The sequence below is a fragment of the Oncorhynchus keta genome, chromosome 6 (assembly GCF_023373465.1).
Source record: "Oncorhynchus keta strain PuntledgeMale-10-30-2019 chromosome 6, Oket_V2, whole genome shotgun sequence".
Classification (NCBI taxonomy): Eukaryota; Metazoa; Chordata; class Actinopteri; order Salmoniformes; family Salmonidae; genus Oncorhynchus; species Oncorhynchus keta.
In genome coordinates, this window is record NC_068426.1 from 17,203,260 (window position 1) to 17,222,735 (window position 19,476).

Genomic DNA, 19,476 nt, shown 5'->3' on the forward strand with positions numbered 1-19,476 from the left:
CATCACCATTTCAAACAGCATGGATCAAACAGCCTGTTCGGCCACATTTACACTGGTCTGCATATTAAACCATCCTGCAATGGACAGCATACACAACCAAATGCGCTAAGTAACATTGAACACTTCAGCTGTACATGTCATCTTCACATATAGATAAAGTCTAGATGTTTTATTTAATTAGAATATATTGTAATCTGCTGGTACCGGGCAATCACAGTGACTCTAAAATAAAATCACAAGAGGAAGTAAAAGGGTAGGTCTTTAAAAAGGAGCATTGAGACAGTGTGATTGACGATTGTTTGGCATTCCTTCCAAATTTTAAGTCTAGTTATTTTGGGCGTGTCACAGCTGGGTCCAGTGGTCTGAGTGGGGTGTAGGAGATCTGCCCTGGCGTCTTTTGGCAGAACAGTCTTGGAGGAGGAATAATCCCGTCCTCCTCTGATCTCATATTGTTATTGGCGTCATCAGCAGTGCACCTGAAGATGAGGTGGGGTGAGATCAAATCCACTTTCATTTTTCAAGCAAGGCATAAACCTGGGCAGGAGGTTAAATAGTGCCCTGGCCCATGCCCATATAGGTTATGCTAAAAGTGCAAAAACAACGCAGAAACACATACAGTAGGTACACACACAGAAAGATGAAATGAGGGAATCCCTCACCCAGTCAACCACTCTAGAACCTTTCCGAGTCAATTTCAAATACACTGAAGTATCATTGTAGCCAGCAAACAAACAAACACAAAATATAATTGAACACAGATGGCTGTGTTCACTAAAGGAATCCTGTTCAGTTTACATTAAATCTCTACAATGTTTTTTTTCTTTGAAAGGAGAGCTGCCGTGTGGCAATGCATGGCTCAGTCCAGCAGGAGGCGTCCTTTCTACAGTGTAGCTTCTACAGCCATTCTTTAAGGGATAAAGTTCCATTGTTTCATCCTCATCCAAGGTATTATCCACTTCCATATCCATCTCAAGTACTTGCACGGAACACCACCAGCTCTCTGAGTGCATTCGGTGAGTCAATTCCCTTATAACTAAATTGCATCTCATTCCCTGAAAGCAGATGTGAAATACTCTGTTACTTGCCGACTCAAGTCCATAACGGTAGGGAGGGGAGAGAATAGTGTCTCTACACAATGAACTAACCATTCTGTGAGCAGGTTGGCAGAGAGAGGAAGGGTCAGTATGCATCAGTCCGTCTTTTCAAGCAGGCTGCATGCATGTCATTTTCCCTATGTAGCTCCAAGGCCATCCCCTCTAATGGTGCACAGCTGAGCTGTTTGTTCTCAGTCCGAGACGTTGCATATCATGGAGAGGGTTGAGCAGAGAGGAGAGAGACTACTGTTTACATACTGTACACACACTTTGGGTCAATTGAAATAAACAGCCATCAAACATGCTGCACATGTGTCTCTTCATCTAAATCAATTGGGTAGCTTTACGCAATTGCTATTCTGCCCAACTTGTCAAGTATGTGAAGCAAGATAAAATAACCATGGTGATGCACGCACGCGCACACTCAAAGAAAGGTACAAAGAAACACACTATTGGGTAAAGAGCAACCCTGGATATGCCTCTCAACTGGTCAAGCTATTGAGAAGACCATCAGATGGTGAGAAATGACTCAGGGTTGTTTTTCAGTTGGTTTGACACTCATGGGCTGGTCCAGAGTTCAAATATCCTTCTACAGAATGCAGAGTATTATGCATATGTGTGTGTGTGTGTGTGTCTGTATTAATATACAGTGAGCAACAGTAATAGAGTATGTTGATGTATTGTGCATGGGGTGTTTGTATACAATATTGAATGTGGTGTGTCCGGAATGTGTTTATGATCTTGATTGTCTGCGTTTGTTTGTTTGTGTGCGTTTGTTTGTGTGTGATCTTGTTTGTGTGTCTGTGTACACATAGTGTGTACTGTGACAGAGCTAGCAGGGCTTGTTGACATTGCACAGCAGCTCGGTGACTTTGATGAGGCGGGCCACGGTGCTCTGGGATTCCTCCTGCAGCCGCTGGTTATTCTGCCTGAGGCTCTGCACCTCGGCCTGCAGCACCGCCTTGTCCTCCTTCTCCTGCCAGGGAGTGGCACACAACAACACCCGTCTGTCAGACCACCATGGCTGGGATGGATGGAGGGGTGAGAGGGGGCTGGGTGTGGGTGGAGGTGGGTGAGGGCTGGCTTGGACTGGGCTGGACAGCAGGCACGCGCAGACAGACAGGTTCACAAACATACACATACATGCCTTGTGGTAGCAGTGCAAGCAAGACAGGGTACTAGAGAAGTATACACACACACACACCAGATACACGCACACACTCACACACACAAATACAAACCAATTTCCTTCTATAAAAACACTCCATAGGGAGAAGTGGAGTATGGAGGAAATGTTTAGACAGATTTACTATGGCAACCACTTGTTCCAGACCAAACAACCAATTAATAAATCAATCTCTCATTAAACGAGAGCAGAGGAATTGGCATAACATTTTATTTCCAATGTAGCTGATTGATATACAAGTGAGATTTCCATAAAGACCCAAGCTCCAAAATGTCTTGCATTCCTCATCAACCAAACAGCAGGGGTCACCCTAATCTCTCACTACTTGGAATTCAGTTTGAAATCAGCTATTGCAATTTTTAGAGCGGTGATTTGCCATAGTAAATGCTTCCTGTTTGCTATTTCACAAACTGTATCAAGAGCTGTGACAGAGACAGGAAATCGGAGGCTTAAGGTAGACAAACAGACAGGGGCCACTACCAGCACAACCAGTGTTACTTTAATTACGTTGGTAAACAGTTTATAATAGCAATAAGGCACCTCAGGGATTTGTGGTTTATGGCCAATATACCACTGCCAAGGGGTGTATCCAGGCACTGCGTCATGCCTTACGCCGTGGAACAGCCTTACGCCGTGGTATATTGGCCATTTACCACACCCCCCCGTACCGTATTGCTTAATTATATAGCCTCCCCACACCTTTGCCTTGTGTAATGGTGTTGATATGTTTTACTATCTACACAGAGAGAGGGTTCTATCCAGACTGACCCCTGTCAATCTGTCTCGTCTGTCTCGTCTGTCTCGTCTGTCTCGTCTGTCTGTCTGTCTGTCTGTCTGTCTGTCTGTCTGTCTGTCTGTCTGTCCGTCTCTGTCCATCTGTCTGTCTTGTGTGATGTGATGTCAGTGAGTCGTGGGATGAGGAGGAGACAGGTTACGGATAGTTGACAATAAAAATTCATGATAGATGAGACCAGTTATCATCAATCTGGGTCAATAGGAATTATCTTTGGTAGCAGCAGTACTGTATGGCTTTGCTGGTTCAACTCCCTAGTGGACCATAATGCAACTGTGCCCTGGAGCAAGTCAATAAACCTGAGATAACAAGTACTCAGCTTCAGAATTGGGAAAATGAATAAATGTAAAGATGAGAGTCCACCAGAAAGCAAAGTAACCAATGTTCATCACCACATCAGGTGGGTGTTGGGCCATACTACACTGGCTCCAGTGAGGTCAACCCTCCCGCCTTGGCAGTCAGACAGAAACCAAAGACTAACCAAAAGTAGTCCATGTTTCACATCACACTTCTGAATGGAACCTAACCAGCTACTCTGAGGTAACACAATTCCCACAGTCTCAGCTAATTCCTACTTGTTTCTGCTGGACATACTATGGGACTAGGACAGCCCATAACCAACCATGCTCACTCACTCTACCAGGGCAGAAGGTAAACAACAGAGAAAATGGATCATCTGACGTGGCATGTCCCTGTTAGGTCATCTTCCTTGTTCATTGTCCCTGACTGTTAATGTCTGTGTGTTGTCTAGATTGATGATAACACTGTGTTAATGGTGAGTGTTCAGAGGAAGAGTAGGGAGTTACGAAAACAGAGGGTAAGACTTTGGTTATGTTGGTGTTATAGCCACAGGATTGTGACCATAAATATCTGCAGAGTTGGATTCGTATGTGTGCTTCATGTCTCACATGTTTCAAGAAGTTGAGCGAATAGCATTTGCACTAAAATCCTTAGAATGCCATTCACATAGTTGGATGGCAGTTTTAAACACTGGCTGTGTGGCGTCTCTTTGATATTTGAGTGGTAAAAAAGGACTACGTTGGAGATATAGCACACTGCATACCATAGGGTTTCAGTTGACCTCAGAGATTAAACACCTTCGTTACTGTAACAAAGGAATCATGTCTCACCCAAATGTGTTTAAGGATGCTTGGGAGGCTTCCAAACCCTCTTCATTTCTCTCTCCTTCTTTCATTCTTTCTCACCCTTTCTCCTATTTGCTTCAGTCTTCCTTTCCTCTCCAGATGCTCTACATTGTGTAACCAACACTACAAGAGCAGCTAGTCATTCAGTAGTTCTGAAGGCTTCAAAGGTCATCCATCCCCAAGTCCCCATGTTTCCCAGAGAAGAACCTGTGAATGGAGAAATGGTGCTGAGGTCCTGAGGCTGCACACAGGGATGACTGACAGCCTGTCAGACCTTCAGGGTTGCGAGGAGGAACTTTGCTTACATCGTTCACATCCATGAAGGACCCCACAGGTCGTTTTGGGTTATTGGGTTAATTAAATCAGGTCTGTTTTTTAGTAGTTCCATTTCCAATTGTTATTTTGTTCTCAACGCAACAACAGAGGAAAAATCTCATGCTGTACTTGCCTCTACTGCCATTGGCCACATAGTGTTGAGAGAGTGAGCATGGTTGCCCAAAGTCCCTCCAGCCAATCTTCTCACCTCCTCTGTTCACCCTGCCCAATGACAAGACAGGTTTCTTTTGCTTGGCCCACCCTACTTCAACATTCCGTCTGTCTTTCTGTCTGTCTGTCTGTCTGTCTGTCTGTCTGTCTGTCTGTCTGCAGTAGGAATCAGGGGGTTGGGTGAGGAGAAGGGAGGGCGGGGTACAAGGTAGGGTGGGGGGTAAGTGGACAGGATGGGGGGGTCATGGGGTCACTGTGTGGGCAGGATGCTGGGGGGGGTCTGGGGGGGGGCTGTGGTTGGCCATCTGAATGGGGAGTACCTTTTGCAAGTCGTCCTGCAGCCTCTTCAGCATGTCCTCCAGCTGGGACACCTTCTCCTCCAGGTGGCCCGGTGAGTCACTGGCGAAACGGGACAGAGACACACACTAAGTATAATGCACATAGTTTGGTGCTGTCTGTATGTTTCCTGTATCCAGGGTCGGCCCTAGCCTTTTGGGGGCCTTGAGCAAAATTTTGTTGGGGGGCCACACCACCTCGCAGGCAAAACATTTTAGTGGCCCTGTCAATAATTCAATCATGATTCCTACAAGTTTAGATAGCTGGCTATTTTTTATTTTGAACTTTTTTCTCTTTTTTTTACCCCTTTTTCATGGTATCCAATTGGTAGTTACAGTCTTGTCCCATCGCTGCAATTCCCGTACGGACTCGAGAGGCAAAGGTCAAGAGCCACGCGTCCTCCGAAACACGACCCTGCTTGCTTAACCCGGAAGCCAGCCACCCCAATGTGTCGGAGGAAACACCGTACACCTGGCGACCAAAGTCAGTGTGTATGCGCCCGGCCTGGACATCCCCGGACAAGGACATCCCGGCTGGCCAAACCCTCCCCTAACCCAGACAATGCTGGTCCAATTGTGCGCCGCCTCACGGGTCTCCTGGTCGCGGACGGCTGCGACACAGCCTGGGATCGAACCCAGGTCCGTAGTGATGCCTCGAGCACTGCGATGCAATGCCTTAGACCACTGCGCCACTCGGGAGGCCCCGGCTAGACTAAATGACCAATCCAAAAAATTGTTAGCTGATTGAGTAAATGTTAGTAACTGAGGTTCAAACAAATTTCGAAAATGCACTTGATGTATTCAACTAACTCTCAACAGAGAGTTCCAAAAGAATACACACTGCCGTTCAAACATTTGCGGTCACTTAGAAATGTCCTTGTTTTGAAAAAAAAGCAATTGTTTTGTCCATTAAAATAACATCAAATTGATCAGAAATACAGTGTAGACACGGTTAATGTTGTAAATGACTATTGTAGCTGGAAATGACGGATTTTTAATGGAATATCTACATAGGCGTACAGAGGTCCGTTATCAGCAACCATCACTCCTGTTTTCCAATGAAACGTTGTGTTAGCTCATCCAAGTTTATGATTTTAAAAGGCTAATTGATCATTAAAAAAAACGTTTAATTTTTTCACCCCAATTGGTAGTTAGTCTTGTCTCCTCGCTGCAACTCCCTTACGGACTCGGGAGAGGCGAAGGTCGAGAGCCACGCATCCTCCCAAACACAAACCCAACCAACCAACCACTGCTTCTTAACACACTGCCCATCCAACCAGGAAGCCAGCCGCACCAATGTGACGAAGGAAACACCGTACACCTGGCGACCTGGTCAGCATGCACTGCACCCGGCCCGCCACAGGAGTCGCTAGTGCGCAATGAGACAAGGACATCCCTGCCGGCCAAACCCTCCCTATCCCAGACGACGCTGGGCCAATTGTGCGCCGCCCCATGGGCCTCTCGGGCGGTTGCGACAGAGCCTGGACTCAAACCCAGAATCTCTGGTGGCACAGCTAGCGATGCAGTGCCTTCGACCACTGCGCCACCTGGGAGGCAATCTTTTGCAATTATGTTAGCACAGCTGAAAATTGTTGTGCTAATTAAATAAGCAATAAAACTGGCCTTCTTTAGACTAGTTGAGTATCTGGTGCATCAGCATTTGTGGGTTCGATTACAGGCTCAAAATGTCCAGAAACAAATAACTTTCTCCCACTCCTCTTTCTATTCTGGTTAGAGCCAGTTTGCGCTGTTCTGTGAAGAGAGTAGTACACAGCGTTGTATGAGATCTTCAGTTTCTTGGCAATTTTTCGCATGGAATAGCCTTCATTTCTCAGAACAAGAATAGACTGACGAGTTTCAGTAGAAAGTTACTTTTGAACGGTAGTGTATATATCTAGATTTTTTTGACAGGTGGTCGGGCACCCTTGGAGACAGCTTATGTCGCTTATGCCTGGGGCCGGCGCTGCCTGTATCCTCTCTGTTTTGTGTTTGTGTGGAAAGACAGTGAGTAAAATAGATGTATGTTTGTGAGCTAGAGAGACTTTGAGTCAGAATGGGAGACACAATAAAGGGAGGAATGGGGTAAAAGAGGAGCATGCCATCACACTGAGTCAAACAGAGAGGAGGCTGAGGTACTGGCTGTGACCCCACTCTCTGGGGGGGTCTCAGGGGGAGTTGGGATATGCACAAAAATACATGTCCAATTAACACGTATGAAATAGGACAAATATAAGCAACCGCCAAATGATTATTAATCAGAGTGAAAGAAGGAGAACACATAACAGCAGGAGAGAGAGAGTTGGAGAGTTAAAGAAAGAGAGTGTGAGAGATGATGAGGGGAGATCTAAGGACAGGCAATATGCCAAAGAGCAAGTATCATGATGAGCAACAGAGAGGCTGAAATATGCACACTGTTCCACACAAAGGACAATGAGTCAGACACCATTTGGAGTTCACATACACAGAGAGACATGCATAGAGGTCTACAGTGATCCAATCTCAGTGTGTGCATGTATTTATTTTTCATTTGATATTTAACATTTATTTAACTAGGCAATTCAGTTCAGAACAAATTCTTATTTTCATTGACAGCCCACCGGTGAACAGTGGGTTAACTGCCTTGTTCAGGGGTAGAAAGACAATAGTTTTACCTTGTCAGCTCGGGGATTCAATCCAGCAACCTTTCGGTTACTGGCCCAACGCTTTAACCACTAGGCTACCAGCCGTGTATAGCTTGAGACCCAAACCCACCTGTCCTTCATGTCCTTTAGCTTGCCATCTGTCAGGGAGTCTGCTCCTTGGGTCCCATCTCCTGCTTTACGTTGTGAAATATGACACACCACTTACCCATGTTAGTCACTGAGCCCAACCACACAGAGCCAGTCATACACAGCCAGTCATATACACTCGATAGAAAATAAAGTATTTTGTTTTCAACAGTGCTAATTTGACCATTTCCTGTGGTAATGTATCAAATATGACAGCTGTAGATGCATTTAGTAAAATAACATAATCTGTTGTCATCCCATGCAGATAGATGTCTTCTTACCTTCACGTGACAGGGCTTCTAGGATGCTGCGGCATGCTGTGGCTAGATCAGCTATAGACTGCCACTCCTCCTCTGAGGAATCTGTGGTCTCCGACAGGACTGGAAGAGAGAAACAGAGTTTCAATGGGCTTTCATAACAAAGGCATATCAACAAGGTGAGCAGCAGACCATGACAATACAACATGACAACACAACAGAATTGTGGGATTTATGAGCAGGCAAATGCCTTCTGTGGTTCAACAAGGACAAAGAGCCACCACCAGGGGGTGCTACCACAATGCTTTGCTGCCTCGGTGGCGCTGCCCGACTAGCTGCAGTGTGAGAGCGAGAAGTGGGTTCTTTCAATCTCTGTGTGTGACGGCCTTCTGGAGTGTGGGGAGGGAAACAGAGACAATCTCCTCCAAGAAAGCTGAAGTATCTGCTGAGAAGATGAGTGTGTGAGCTCTTACAGAAACACTGTGATGAGTCTCATAGCCTCACGGCAGAGAAAGAGAGAGAGCAGATGGTCCAAAAGGGATCCTTGATTTGAGGCAGCCTAAAGCCCACCCCCCATCTGGCCCTCCTTTGGTGTGTAGCTGGTAGGGGGTGGTAGAAGGGCGGGGGCATATTGGGTTATGGGGATAGGGGGCAGCCTAGATGAAAGAAGAGGGACAAAGGGGATGGAAGGGAGGGCTAAAGGAGGATAATGAGGAGAGGGGTTTAGGGGAGAAAGGGTCTGGGGGCTAAAAAGGGATTTGAGTCTCAATTACAGCAGAGAGCATTTTTGAACAGTTGTAATTGTTCCATTTCAGCACCATTCGGCATGGCCTCATCAGCTGGCACAGGGTCTGCAGAGGCCTTCAGACGGCCTGGCCTTCATAGACCTTCTCTTATCATAGCTACTCCTCTCTTTACAGTTTTCTTTTGTTTTACTGCTCTAACTCTCAAGCTGTTGTGGCAGTGGAACAACTGTCTGTTTGCCATCACTAGGAGGGTGATCAACATCGCTGAGCAGAGTCTCTAATAGACGCCATCACTAGGAGGGTGATCAACATCGCTGAGCAGAGTCTCTCATAGACGCCATCACTAGGAGGGTGATCAACATCGCTGAGCAGAGTCTCTCATAGACGCCATCACTAGGAGGGTGATCAACATCGCTGAGCAGAGTCTCTAATAGACGCCATCACTAGGAGGGTGATCAACATCGCTGAGCAGAGTCTCTAATAGACGCCATCACTAGGAGGGTGATCAACATCGCTGAGCAGAGCCATCACTAGGAGGGTGATCAACATCGCTGAGCAGCGTCTCTAATAGACGCCATCACTAGGAGGGTGATCAACATCGCTGAGCAGAGTCTCTAAGACGCCATCACTAGGAGGGTGATCAACATCGCTGAGCAGAGTCTCTAATAGACGCTATTGTGTTAAAGGGCTGTTTAATAAACAGGAGAAACACATGGGAAATGGGATTCACAACACACATCACCATCCTCACCTAAAACTAGGACGTCTACCTAGGGGTAGTTGATATGTGGTGATGGTAATGAGGTGTGTAAGGACATTGGAGAGGAATTGATTGGAGAGGAATTGGGATGTTATGCAGGACAGAGTGAGTGGTGTGGTGGAACACCCACTCTTGGTGATGGAGTTGTGTAGGCTCAGGGCTCGGGAGTTTCTCTCCGCTCTGTTCAGACATGACAACCGGGTGGAGGACAGGGAGGGGTCACTCGCTGATGGCCTCTCCTCACCCAACTCAGCCCCCACAAACTAGAGGGAAAGAGAGAGAGATAGAAACGGTCAAACTAGGGGGTGGGGACCTTCATCAGATTATTATCCAGATTGTCATTTGTCTCCATGCCTGTGTGTGTCTCTGTGCCTGCTCCTCGTCCAGGGGCATCTTGGGTTTGACAGCCAGGATGAGGTCAGGCGTGGCGTCTCTCAGCTCCCCTGGGTTCTCATAGATGTGATGTTTCAACTTCACACCCACGTTGTCATACACATGCCTGTCACAGAGAGACACAAAGATTGAGACATATACAGATTATAAATCCGCTGCTTCCACTAATGACTTTCCGATCCAATCTGGAGAGCAAACTAGTTCATCTAGTCATCTTCAGGATAGCTGAGATTTGGGCTAAAATTTGAGTTCATTCGATAAAACCATAAACATACACAACAATACCTAGTGAAAACCATGATGTTTGAACTCGTGATGACAAGGATGTCAGAGAATCCTCTGAGGAATAAATAACCTGAGGTTTATGATGGGGCTGAGGGTGGAGGTCACATACCTGTCACATGTGTCTCGGCAGGACGGGTGCCTCTCTAGGGAGTAGCTGCGTGTTAGCTGGGAGGGGGTGATCTCCACGGTCTGGTTGAGTGGGTGGTCCTGCAGGGAGGTGGCCCGTAACAGAGGCAGGCTGGGTGGGGAGAGGAGGGAGCCCTGGTCCTCCTCACCCTGTCCAGTCTCTGACAGCCTGTCCTCAGCCTCTCCTCCCTCTGCTGGTCCCTCCATCGTCTCCGCCTCCTTCCCCTCTCCCTGTTCCCGCTCCTCTTCCTCCATCTCTTCCTCCTCCTCCCTCTCGTCCAGCACCCAGGCCTCTCCAGACTGGCCCTCCCCAGGCTTACGCTCTGCATCCTGGATGGCTTTCTGGTATAACTCTGAGAAACTCCTGGAGCCATTAGAGACAGCAGGAGAGCAAGAAAAGTTTCACTAACAAGATGGTATTACTGAATAAATATTACAGAAATGTATACATCCCTTTTAATACACTCCGTTTATTCATGAATGGTACAGTATTCTAGAGCAGTACCTCTGAGGATTTTGCACAACAATAAAAACATATATTTACATATATTTATGAAAAAACATGGCATCTCTTTGAAATCCAAGAGGTGTCCTTCCCTATTATAAGATGTAACAACATTCTGACAGTGGCCACACTTTTGTGGTTGTTCTTAAACACGACTGTCAAAACCCTATCTACCAATGAGGGGTTCTCTCTCTGTAGATAGCTCCACCAGCCAGTTTGACATGTACATGGCGAGCCCTGTTAATAGTGTTGCCTTACCTCTGAGAAGTTCATCCTTTACCAGGCTGCAGGAACACTGTCCATCTGGCTGACATTAGAAGAATGTAGAGGTCTTTGCTAACTGCCACTACCTGGGTCACTATCATTAGAGGCCATTAGAGACATTGATTGGTGGTTAACCAGCTGGTGGGACACTGACTACAACACGCCATAAACAATAGAGTGAGCCGTGACCCTGGAATGGTGTGTCTCTGACCTCTTGAATTCATCTGTTCATCTGTATCCCCATCCATCTTTCACTACCCCTGACCCCCCTTCACCCCCCTCTCTGACCTGCGGGGCTTGCCGTTCTCATCTGGAGGGATGACGGTGATGTGGATCTTGTGGGCGGTGCGGAGCAGTCTGGTTCTTTCCTCTGGTCCTAGGTGCACCAGGGCGTGGCCACACAGACGCACCACCCGTGCCCCCAGCTGCAGACCCCCGCTCTCCGCATAGCCGAACCGCTGCAGATCCGTCACAAAGCCCTCCTCGCTCATCAGGAAGCCTGGCTGGCCGACCCCGTCACGCAGGGGGGTCACCTCCCGTGCCTCGCACCCCCGCGTCACCAACTGGACACAGAAACAGGACACAGTGAGTATCCAGTAATGTATCATCAGAACAGAAACAATGATTCACTAACTTAATAGTATATGAGCAGCGGTGTTTGAAAGACTTCCCACCTCCAGTCTCTGCACCATCTCCCGTATCTCCTCCGCCTGGCTGTCCATCACATTGATTGACACAGCCTCCCCCCTCTCATAGAAGATATCCAGGCAAGGCCCGCCTATGGCCCTGCTGTCTATCACTGCCTTCCAGCCAATCACATCGCGGCAGCAGCAGTTGAACACCACCCTCCGTGTGTATCTCTCGATCAGCACCACTGATTCAGCTGAGACCCCCAGTAGACAGGGCAGCTTGTGTCCTCCTGTCTCCCCCTCATTCCCACTGGTGGCCATCACAGCCCAGACCAATGCCCCAGCACTGTGCAGCTCTGCCCCCTTGGCCCCCTTCAGTTTGTCTTTGCGTTTGCTCCCCAGGGACAGCAGGGGGAACTTGGTGGAGGAGTCGATTGGCGTGGTGGTCACGTAGTTCTCTGCCAGGTCCTTCAGGTACTCCTGTCGTGTCCGGGTGGCCATGGAGCGGAACTTCTCTGCCTTCTCGGCAGCGTTCTCAGCATTCACCGCCTTGGCCAGCAGGAAGTCTCTGAAGGCAGGGGAACGGGGGAATCGAGCACCCTTAGGGAACAGAGGCCCAAATAACGGGATGTCTTTGGAGCGTGTCACCGCCACCCTGAGATGGAGGGAGGGAGAGGGAGAGAGAGGGTGTTAGGGTATAAACCTCATAGAAAAATGAATCCAGCCTCATAATCATAGTCTTGCTAAACAGTCATAGGTTTGATACCCAACATGTTGTTACATGTTGTTGATTGATAATGCTGAAAGAAAATAAACCAACTGAGGCAGTGGTGGAGCAGCCAGGTACAGTGGTAGAGCAGGAGAGAAGGTTCTTTTCTCACTTGTAGTAGGTATGGTCAGAGCAGGACTGTTCCACCTGGACGATGATGAAGACATGTTGGAAATGGGAGCGGATGGCCTTAGGAGTGAAGGGCAGAGCCCCTGGCTCCTGGAACACTATGGTCACTATGTCATTCCCAATGTGCCTCTTTCTCAGCAACTACCAAACAGAGAGAGGGGGGGTAGCAGGGAGAGGGAAAGAGATGGGGTAGCAGGAACGAGAGGGAAAGAGATGGGGTAGCAGGAACGAGAGGGAAAGAGATGGGGTAGCAGGAACGAGAGAGAGAGATGGGGTAGCAGGAACGAGAGAGAGAGATGGGGTAGCAGGAACGAGAGAGAGAGATGGGGTAGCAGGAACGAGAGAGAGAGATGGGGTAGCAGGAACGAGAGAGAGAGATGGGGTAGCAGGAACGAGCAGGAAGGAACGAGAGAGAGAGATGGGGTAGCAGAGAGAGAGATGGGGTAGCAGGAACGAGAGAGAGAGATGGGGTAGCAGGAACGAGAGAGAGAGATGGGGTAGCAGGAACGAGAGAGAGAGATGGGGTAGCAGGAACGAGAGAGAGAGATGGGGTAGCAGGAGAGAGAGAGATGGGGTAGCAGGAACGAGAGAGAGAGATGGGGTAGCAGGAACGAGAGAGAGAGATGGGGTAGCAGGAGCAGGAAGATGGGGTAGCAGAAGAGAGAGAGATGGGGTAGCAGGAACGAGAGAGAGAGATGGGGTAGCGAGAGAGAGAGATGGGGTAGCAGGAACGAGAGAGAGAGATGGGGTAGCAGGAACGAGAGAGAGAGATGGGGTAGCAGGAACGGGAGCGAGAGAGAGAGAGGAAGAGAGCAACAGAGACAGAGAGACAGAGAGAGAGAGAGATGGGGTAGCAGGAACGAGAGAGAGAGATGGGGTAGCAGGAACGAGAGAGAGAGATGGGGTAGCAGGAACGGGAGCGAGAGAGAGAGAGAGAGAGAGAGGAAGAGAGCAAGAGAGACAGAGAGAGAGAGACAGAGAGAGAGAGACAGAGAGAGAGAGAGATAGGGTTAGCGAGGTAGTCAAGAGAGTGGGGAAGCTGTTTTGTTTTGGTTATTTGATCCACTAATGATCATGTGCAGTTAGTTATTTGGTGTTAGTTATTTGCATGGTGTCATGTTTCCAAATCACTCCACCAGAAGAGCTGACATGTGAGAGGCTCCCCAGCCTGACTGCCAGCCAAATAGACAGAGAGGCAGTATATCAGTAGCTATAGGCAGACCCAGCATGCTTTTAGAGTGGGTGTTGGACATAGAAACGCAGAAGAACAAAGAATTTGTCTGTCATGCTTGCTGTGCGACATTACTCAAGCGTGAAAGCCTTCATTTCAATATATTACTATGGGGAAATGTGTAGCTTTTAGCACCAAAGAATAACCATGACATAAACACAGAATCAAGAAGATTATTTTTTAAATTGTGATTTACTACAGGAATGCTGCTTGTGAAAGTTGATTATTCTCTTCGACATAAAAAGGCTGTGCTTGAATAAAAGATCAGGACCTCTGCTTCTGATCGCATTAAGGCTCAAACACACTGGCTAAGAGCACTTAGTATCTCTGAAAGTCATTTGCGACCCCACATGTAGAATCTCGTGAAAAACATCGGCAGTCAGACGTCTACAGCGGGTGGTCCCTAAAACACAGCGCGCTGAACGATTAGCAAACAGACGCTAGATCCACATCCGGTCGGTGTGATGTGCGTGAGCCTTCAGATTTCAAAAGTACCTTCTAAATACTATGTTATCACACCATCATTGCTATAGCTGATAATGTATTTCTTTAACTAGGCAAGTCAGTTAAGAACACATTTTTAGTTAGACGGTCTACCCCGGCCAAACCCTAACGACCCTGGGCCAATTGTGCGCCGGCCTATGGGACTCCCAATCACGGCCGGTTGTGAGACAGCCTGGAATCAAACCAGGGTCTGTAGTGACACCTCTAGCACTGAGATGCAGTGCCTTAGACCACTGCGCCACTCGCGAGCCCCTTAGTTGACTGGGTTTCCTTGGTGTCCTGTAAAGCAGTGTGTATTGTTACCTGTTGTGTGTTGTTGGCCGTGTAGGGCAGCATGGTGGACACATGGAACATCACCTCATAGTCCTGGTAGTGTGTGTAGAGGGACTGGGTCCCTGTGGAGTCCGCTGTACACACACACACACACACACACACAGAGAAAGGTTTACACACGTCGCTCTCAGCCTAGTAGTTAACAGAGTGAGAGACAGTCTCCAGATAGTTAAACACAGACTAAACTGTCAGTGTGGTCTGACTCTAGGGTGCTGAGATTACACAGTGATGGACAGTATTAAGATGGAGGACAAACACAGAGACTATACGACCTCTCCCAATACTGCTACGATTACACAGTGTTAGATAGTGTTAATCTTATGCGTTCCCTGGCAAATAATGCCCCCTATAGTGTGTGTCTCCAGACAGGGTGAGCTATATCCAGCCTATAGATAATGTCTTGATAGAACACTTGTACAGTCATTATCACACTATCTTAATTTGTCCAGTTTCTCACAGCAGGAAAATTAATCCTGCAGAAACAGGAAATGTGAATTATTATGTGGATTATAATTAATGGAAAAATATTTTGCGCAGGAAAATTCCCTTCAACACCAGTGATCAAATTAAGAGAGCAGATCTGTATGTGCAATGCTCACTCTTGGTGTCCAACTGAGCTCGGTACTTCTCCCAGCCTTTCAGATTCACCCGCTCCCCCAGCAGATCCAGGAACTCCTCGAAGGCCGGCCCCGAGCTCTCGTTGTTATACATGTCCTCCTCAGAGCTCTGGCCTGCACGGCAGTACATCACCCCCACCTTCCTCTGGAAGTTCAGCTGGGGAGAGGGAGAGAGGGAGAGGGAGGGAGAGAGGGAGGGAGAGAGGGAGGGAGAGGGAGGGAGAGAGAGAGAGGGAGAGAGGGAGAGAGGGAGAGAGGGAGAGAGGGAGAGAAGGAGAGAAGGAGAGAGGGAGAGAGGGAGAGAGGGAGAGAAGGAGAGAAGGAGAGAGGGAGAGAGGGAGAGAGGAAGAGAGGAAGAGAGGAAGAGAGGGAGAGAGGGAGAGAGGAAGAGAGGGAGAGAGGAAGAGAGGAAGAGAGGAAGAGAGGGAGAGAGAGAGGGAGAAGGAGAGGGAGAAGGGGAGAGAGAGAGAGAGAGGGAGAGGGAGAGGGAGAGGGAGGGAGGGAGAGGGAGAGGGGGAGAGAGAATTTGTCATTAAATCTTACCTGTTCATCAAACTGTAGGAGGTTTACATCTAACAGAGTATCCTGAGCAGTGGAGGCTGCTGAGGGGAGGACAGCTCATAATAATGTCTGGGATGCAGTAAATGAAATGGCATCAAACACATGGAAACCATGTGGTTGACTCCATTCTAGCCATTATTATGAGCTATCCTCCCCTCAGCAGCCTCCACTGATCCTGATGGATCTGACCTTTTTTGGGCCAGGCCATGCAGAGTGACAGAACACTGAGTGGTCAACCCAGCACAGTTAGCGTTACTAACCATGAACATTTCATCCAGTATGTTTAGGATGAATCTCTGAATGACAAATAATAGACCATGAATTGAAATTGCAATGTCCTTATCCATTTCTATTAAATATATATATATACAACTTATTATTATTTTTACCCACTTTTTTCCCCAATAGCCTAGTGGTTGGAGCGTTGGGCCAGTAACCGAAAGGTTGCTGGATCGACTCCCCGAGCTGACAAGGATCTGTCGTTCTGCCCCTGAGCAAGGCAGTTAACCCAGTGTTCCCCGGGCGCCAAAGACATGGATGTCGATTATGGAAAGCAAAGAAGGGAATACCTCGTAGGTTGTACAACTGAATGCATTCAACCCAACCCCTCTGAATCAGAGAGGTGAGGGGGGCTGCCTTAATCCACATCCACCTCTTCGGCACCCCGGGAACAGCAGGTTAACTGCCTTGCTCAGGGGCAGAACAACAGATTTGATCCAGCAACCTTTTGGTTACTGGCCCAACACGCTAACCACTAGGCTACCTGGCTCTAACCACTAGGCTACCTGGCTCTAACCACTAGGCTACCTGGCTCTAACCACTAGGCTACCTGGCTCTAACCACTAGGCTACCTGGCTCTAACCACTAGGCTACCTGGCTCTAACCACTAGGCTACCTGGCTCTAACCACTAGGCTACCTGGCTCTAACCACTAGGCTACCTGGCTCTAACCACTAGGCTACCTGGCTCTAACCACTAGGCTACCTGGCTCTAACCACTAGGCTACCTGGCTCTAACCACTAGGCTACCTGGCTCTAACCACTAGGCTACCTGGCTCTAACCACTAGGCTACCTGGCTCTAACCACTAGGCTACCTGGCTCTAACCACTAGGCTACCTGGCTCTAACCACTAGGCTACCTGCAGTCAACCCCCTGCACCGCTCTGATTCAGAGGGGTTGGGTTAAATGCAGAGGACAAATTTCAGTTGAATGCATTCAGTTGTACAACTGACTACCTTTCCCAATTTTTAAAAATCTTATATCATTGATGCAACTCCCCATCTGGCTCGGGAGAGGCGAAGGTGGAGTCACGTCCGCAGGAAACATGCCAGCATAACCACACTCCTTAACACCCTCCAGCTTAACCCGGAAGCCAGCCGCACCAATGTGTCGGAGGAAACACTGTTCAATTGGCAACCGGAGTCAGCGTGTAGGCACCCAGCCCACCATAAGAGTCATAAGAGTCGCTAGAGTGCGATGAGCCAAGTAAAGCCTCACCGGCCAAACCCTCTCCTAACCCGGACGATACTGGGCCAATTGTGCGCCATCCTATGGGACTCCCGGCCATGGACGGAAATGAACCCAGGTCTGTTGTAATGCCTCTAGCGATGCAGTCCCTTAGACCGCTGAGCCACTCAGGAGGCCCATTTCTATTAATTCTAATAATCTATCTATATATTCCATTTCTATGCCACTGGCAGTATGGCTGTGGCAGTGTAAGCAGCAGCACCATGGGTGGGACCTACTCACCCCTTGTTCGTCCAGCTTGAGCAGGGTGTCTCGGACCTTGGGTGAGGTGGAGGCCAGGCGCAGGCAGTGGAGGTTGAGCTCTGGGATGATGAACTCCAGGAGCCTCTTGGGAGACAGGCCTCGGGGGGTGGTGTGGCGGGCCGCTGAGGGCACGGACTCCTCCAGGATGGAGCCTCGCAGAGTCTTCAGCTGGGAGGAAGAGAAAGGCAGGAGGGGTGTGAGTGACTGAAATGGATGAGTGACTTCGTAATGCCATAATGTGTCAGTCTGGGTTTGTGTATGAGTGAATGCCAGTATGTTTTCATAAAAGGACCTGTAAGTCTGTCAATACTGTCTACTCTTTTTGACCACGAGACTGCGGAGTAGACTGACCTCAGTGGTTCTGAAGATGATCCTGTAGTTATACTGAGCTCCACTAGACCCCTCCTTCTCCTCTCTACGGAAGCTGATGGCCACTGGACCAAGGCGGTCATCCATGCCAAAGAAGTTCTGATGATCTGAGTAGTGAAAAGACTGTTTTTACACATCTATAACAGGTTTCCTTATAACACTGTTGTTGACTAACACTATTAATTCAAGAAAAGCAAACAACCTCTCTCACACACACCTACACAGCACTCACCTTTCATGTAGAAGTATTTGCGGTAGTAGTGGGCTCCCAGGTCTGCGTGTTCTATGAAATAGTTGCTCTTGCCCTGCTGTTGGACGTGGCTCTCTCTGGGTTCCTCCAGTACTGAGACAGCATCGTTGGGGTTCCTCAGGCTTAGCCACAGACCCCCTCTGCCCTGCGTATGCCCCAGGCCCACCCGCTCTTCACCCCCCATCTCATTACGGAAGTGGGGGCAGCTGAGCAGCAGCTCGTTGTCGATGCCATCTCCTTCGTCCAGGGAGGGGTCCTCCACAGCCCCCCCAACACCGCCCCCACTCTGCGAGGGCGTGGCCTGGGTGAGGGGACGCATCGTCGAGGCAGCCGATGCCCCTGAGGTGATGTTCTTTTTGCGGCCGATGCTGTCTCGGTTGCTGGCCGCCTCTGTGAGGTCAAACAAAATGCTCTGGACATCATAGTGGGCAACATTCCTGACCCAGGCTCCTCCACCCAGGTTGTCATAAGGACCTGGTTGGGGGACCTGTGGAGGAGAGGGCTTGGCCTTCTTGCTCAGCCCCTCAGGCTTTGGGGGCTTGGCTGGTTTTGGGGTGTCTCCTGCGGGGGTGGACAGAGCCCTGAAGAAGCCGTCAGGCTCTGGGGGGGTTCCCTGCAGGCCCAGCAGCAGAAAGGGGTCTTTGAAGCGGAGGGCGTTGGGGCTCAGAACGCCTTGGTCCTCTGCACTCGGGTCCTGGGTTCCTGACAGACCTATCTGTCTCTCCAGTGAGGAGAGGCTGCCATACTCCCTGTGCAGCACCACCCCTGAGTCCTCCTGGGCCCCGGCACCTGCCTTCTCCCCCACCGCCCGTGTTGCCTTCCCTCCCGCCTTACCAGAGGAGTCCAGGTCTCCCAGCGTCACGTCACTGTTGCTTCTCTGCATGATGTGTCCTCGGCCCACTGACCTCAGGTTCAGACCCACACAGCTCGGAGTAGTAAGACTCTCCCCATCTGTTCCATCCCTCCTCGGGGGCCACTCCCCTGCCACCACCCGCGCCCTTACCCCACCCTCCCGCTTAGAGTCAAAGTTGACCGTTGTCAGAGGGGGTCGTGGCCTCTGCCGGCAAAACTTGCGTAGGAAGAGGTCGTCAGACTGCATGGTGCCTCAGACTCCGACTCCAACTATCTCTCCTCACTGTGTCAAGCCTGATGAGTAAGAGGACTACACGTGG

General features: G+C 49.1%; 1 protein-coding gene across 7 annotated transcripts; it reads right to left on the reverse strand.

The window, feature by feature from the left end:
- Nucleotides 1–137: 137 nt before the first annotated feature.
- LOC118385084 (signal-induced proliferation-associated 1-like protein 2) lies at nucleotides 138–19,403 on the reverse strand. Of its 7 annotated transcripts, XM_052521036.1 has the most exons (17): nucleotides 18,287–19,403; nucleotides 18,037–18,161; nucleotides 17,665–17,853; nucleotides 15,338–15,512; nucleotides 14,709–14,812; nucleotides 12,654–12,811; nucleotides 11,818–12,427; nucleotides 11,432–11,706; nucleotides 10,358–10,738; nucleotides 9,925–10,069; nucleotides 9,701–9,833; nucleotides 8,089–8,187; nucleotides 7,791–7,854; nucleotides 5,025–5,103; nucleotides 4,667–4,755; nucleotides 4,279–4,425; nucleotides 138–476 (listed from the first exon to the last, which is right to left on the reverse strand). In XM_052521036.1, exons 1-15 carry the CDS (start codon nucleotides 19,401–19,403, stop codon nucleotides 4,738–4,740), a joined length of 3,672 nt encoding a protein of 1,223 aa, XP_052376996.1. In that variant the 3' UTR covers nucleotides 138–476; nucleotides 4,279–4,425; nucleotides 4,667–4,737. The 7 variants fall into 7 exon arrangements, with proteins under 7 accessions (XP_052376996.1, XP_052376994.1, XP_035627822.1 ...); XM_052521034.1 differs by lacking the exons at nucleotides 4,279–4,425; nucleotides 4,667–4,755 and adding an exon at nucleotides 1,146–2,070; XM_035771929.2 differs by lacking the exons at nucleotides 4,279–4,425; nucleotides 4,667–4,755 and adding an exon at nucleotides 1,146–2,070 and having other exon boundaries at nucleotides 138–1,052.
- Nucleotides 19,404–19,476: the final 73 nt, after the last annotated feature.

Bases quoted from the DNA above. Each gene is read 5' to 3' on its own strand.
- LOC118385084 (XM_052521034.1), bottom strand. From the start codon at position 19,403: ATGCAGTCTGACGACCTCTTCCTACGCAAGTTTTGCCGGCAGAGGCCA. The intron at 12,428-12,653 runs GTGAGAAAAGAA...CCTCCATCTCAG, and splicing joins TCTGACCATACCTACTACAA to GGTGGCGGTGACACGCTCCA. The intron at 8,188-9,700 runs GTGGGTGTTCCA...TCTCTCTTCCAG, and splicing joins ACACAACTCCATCACCAAGA to TCCTGTCGGAGACCACAGAT.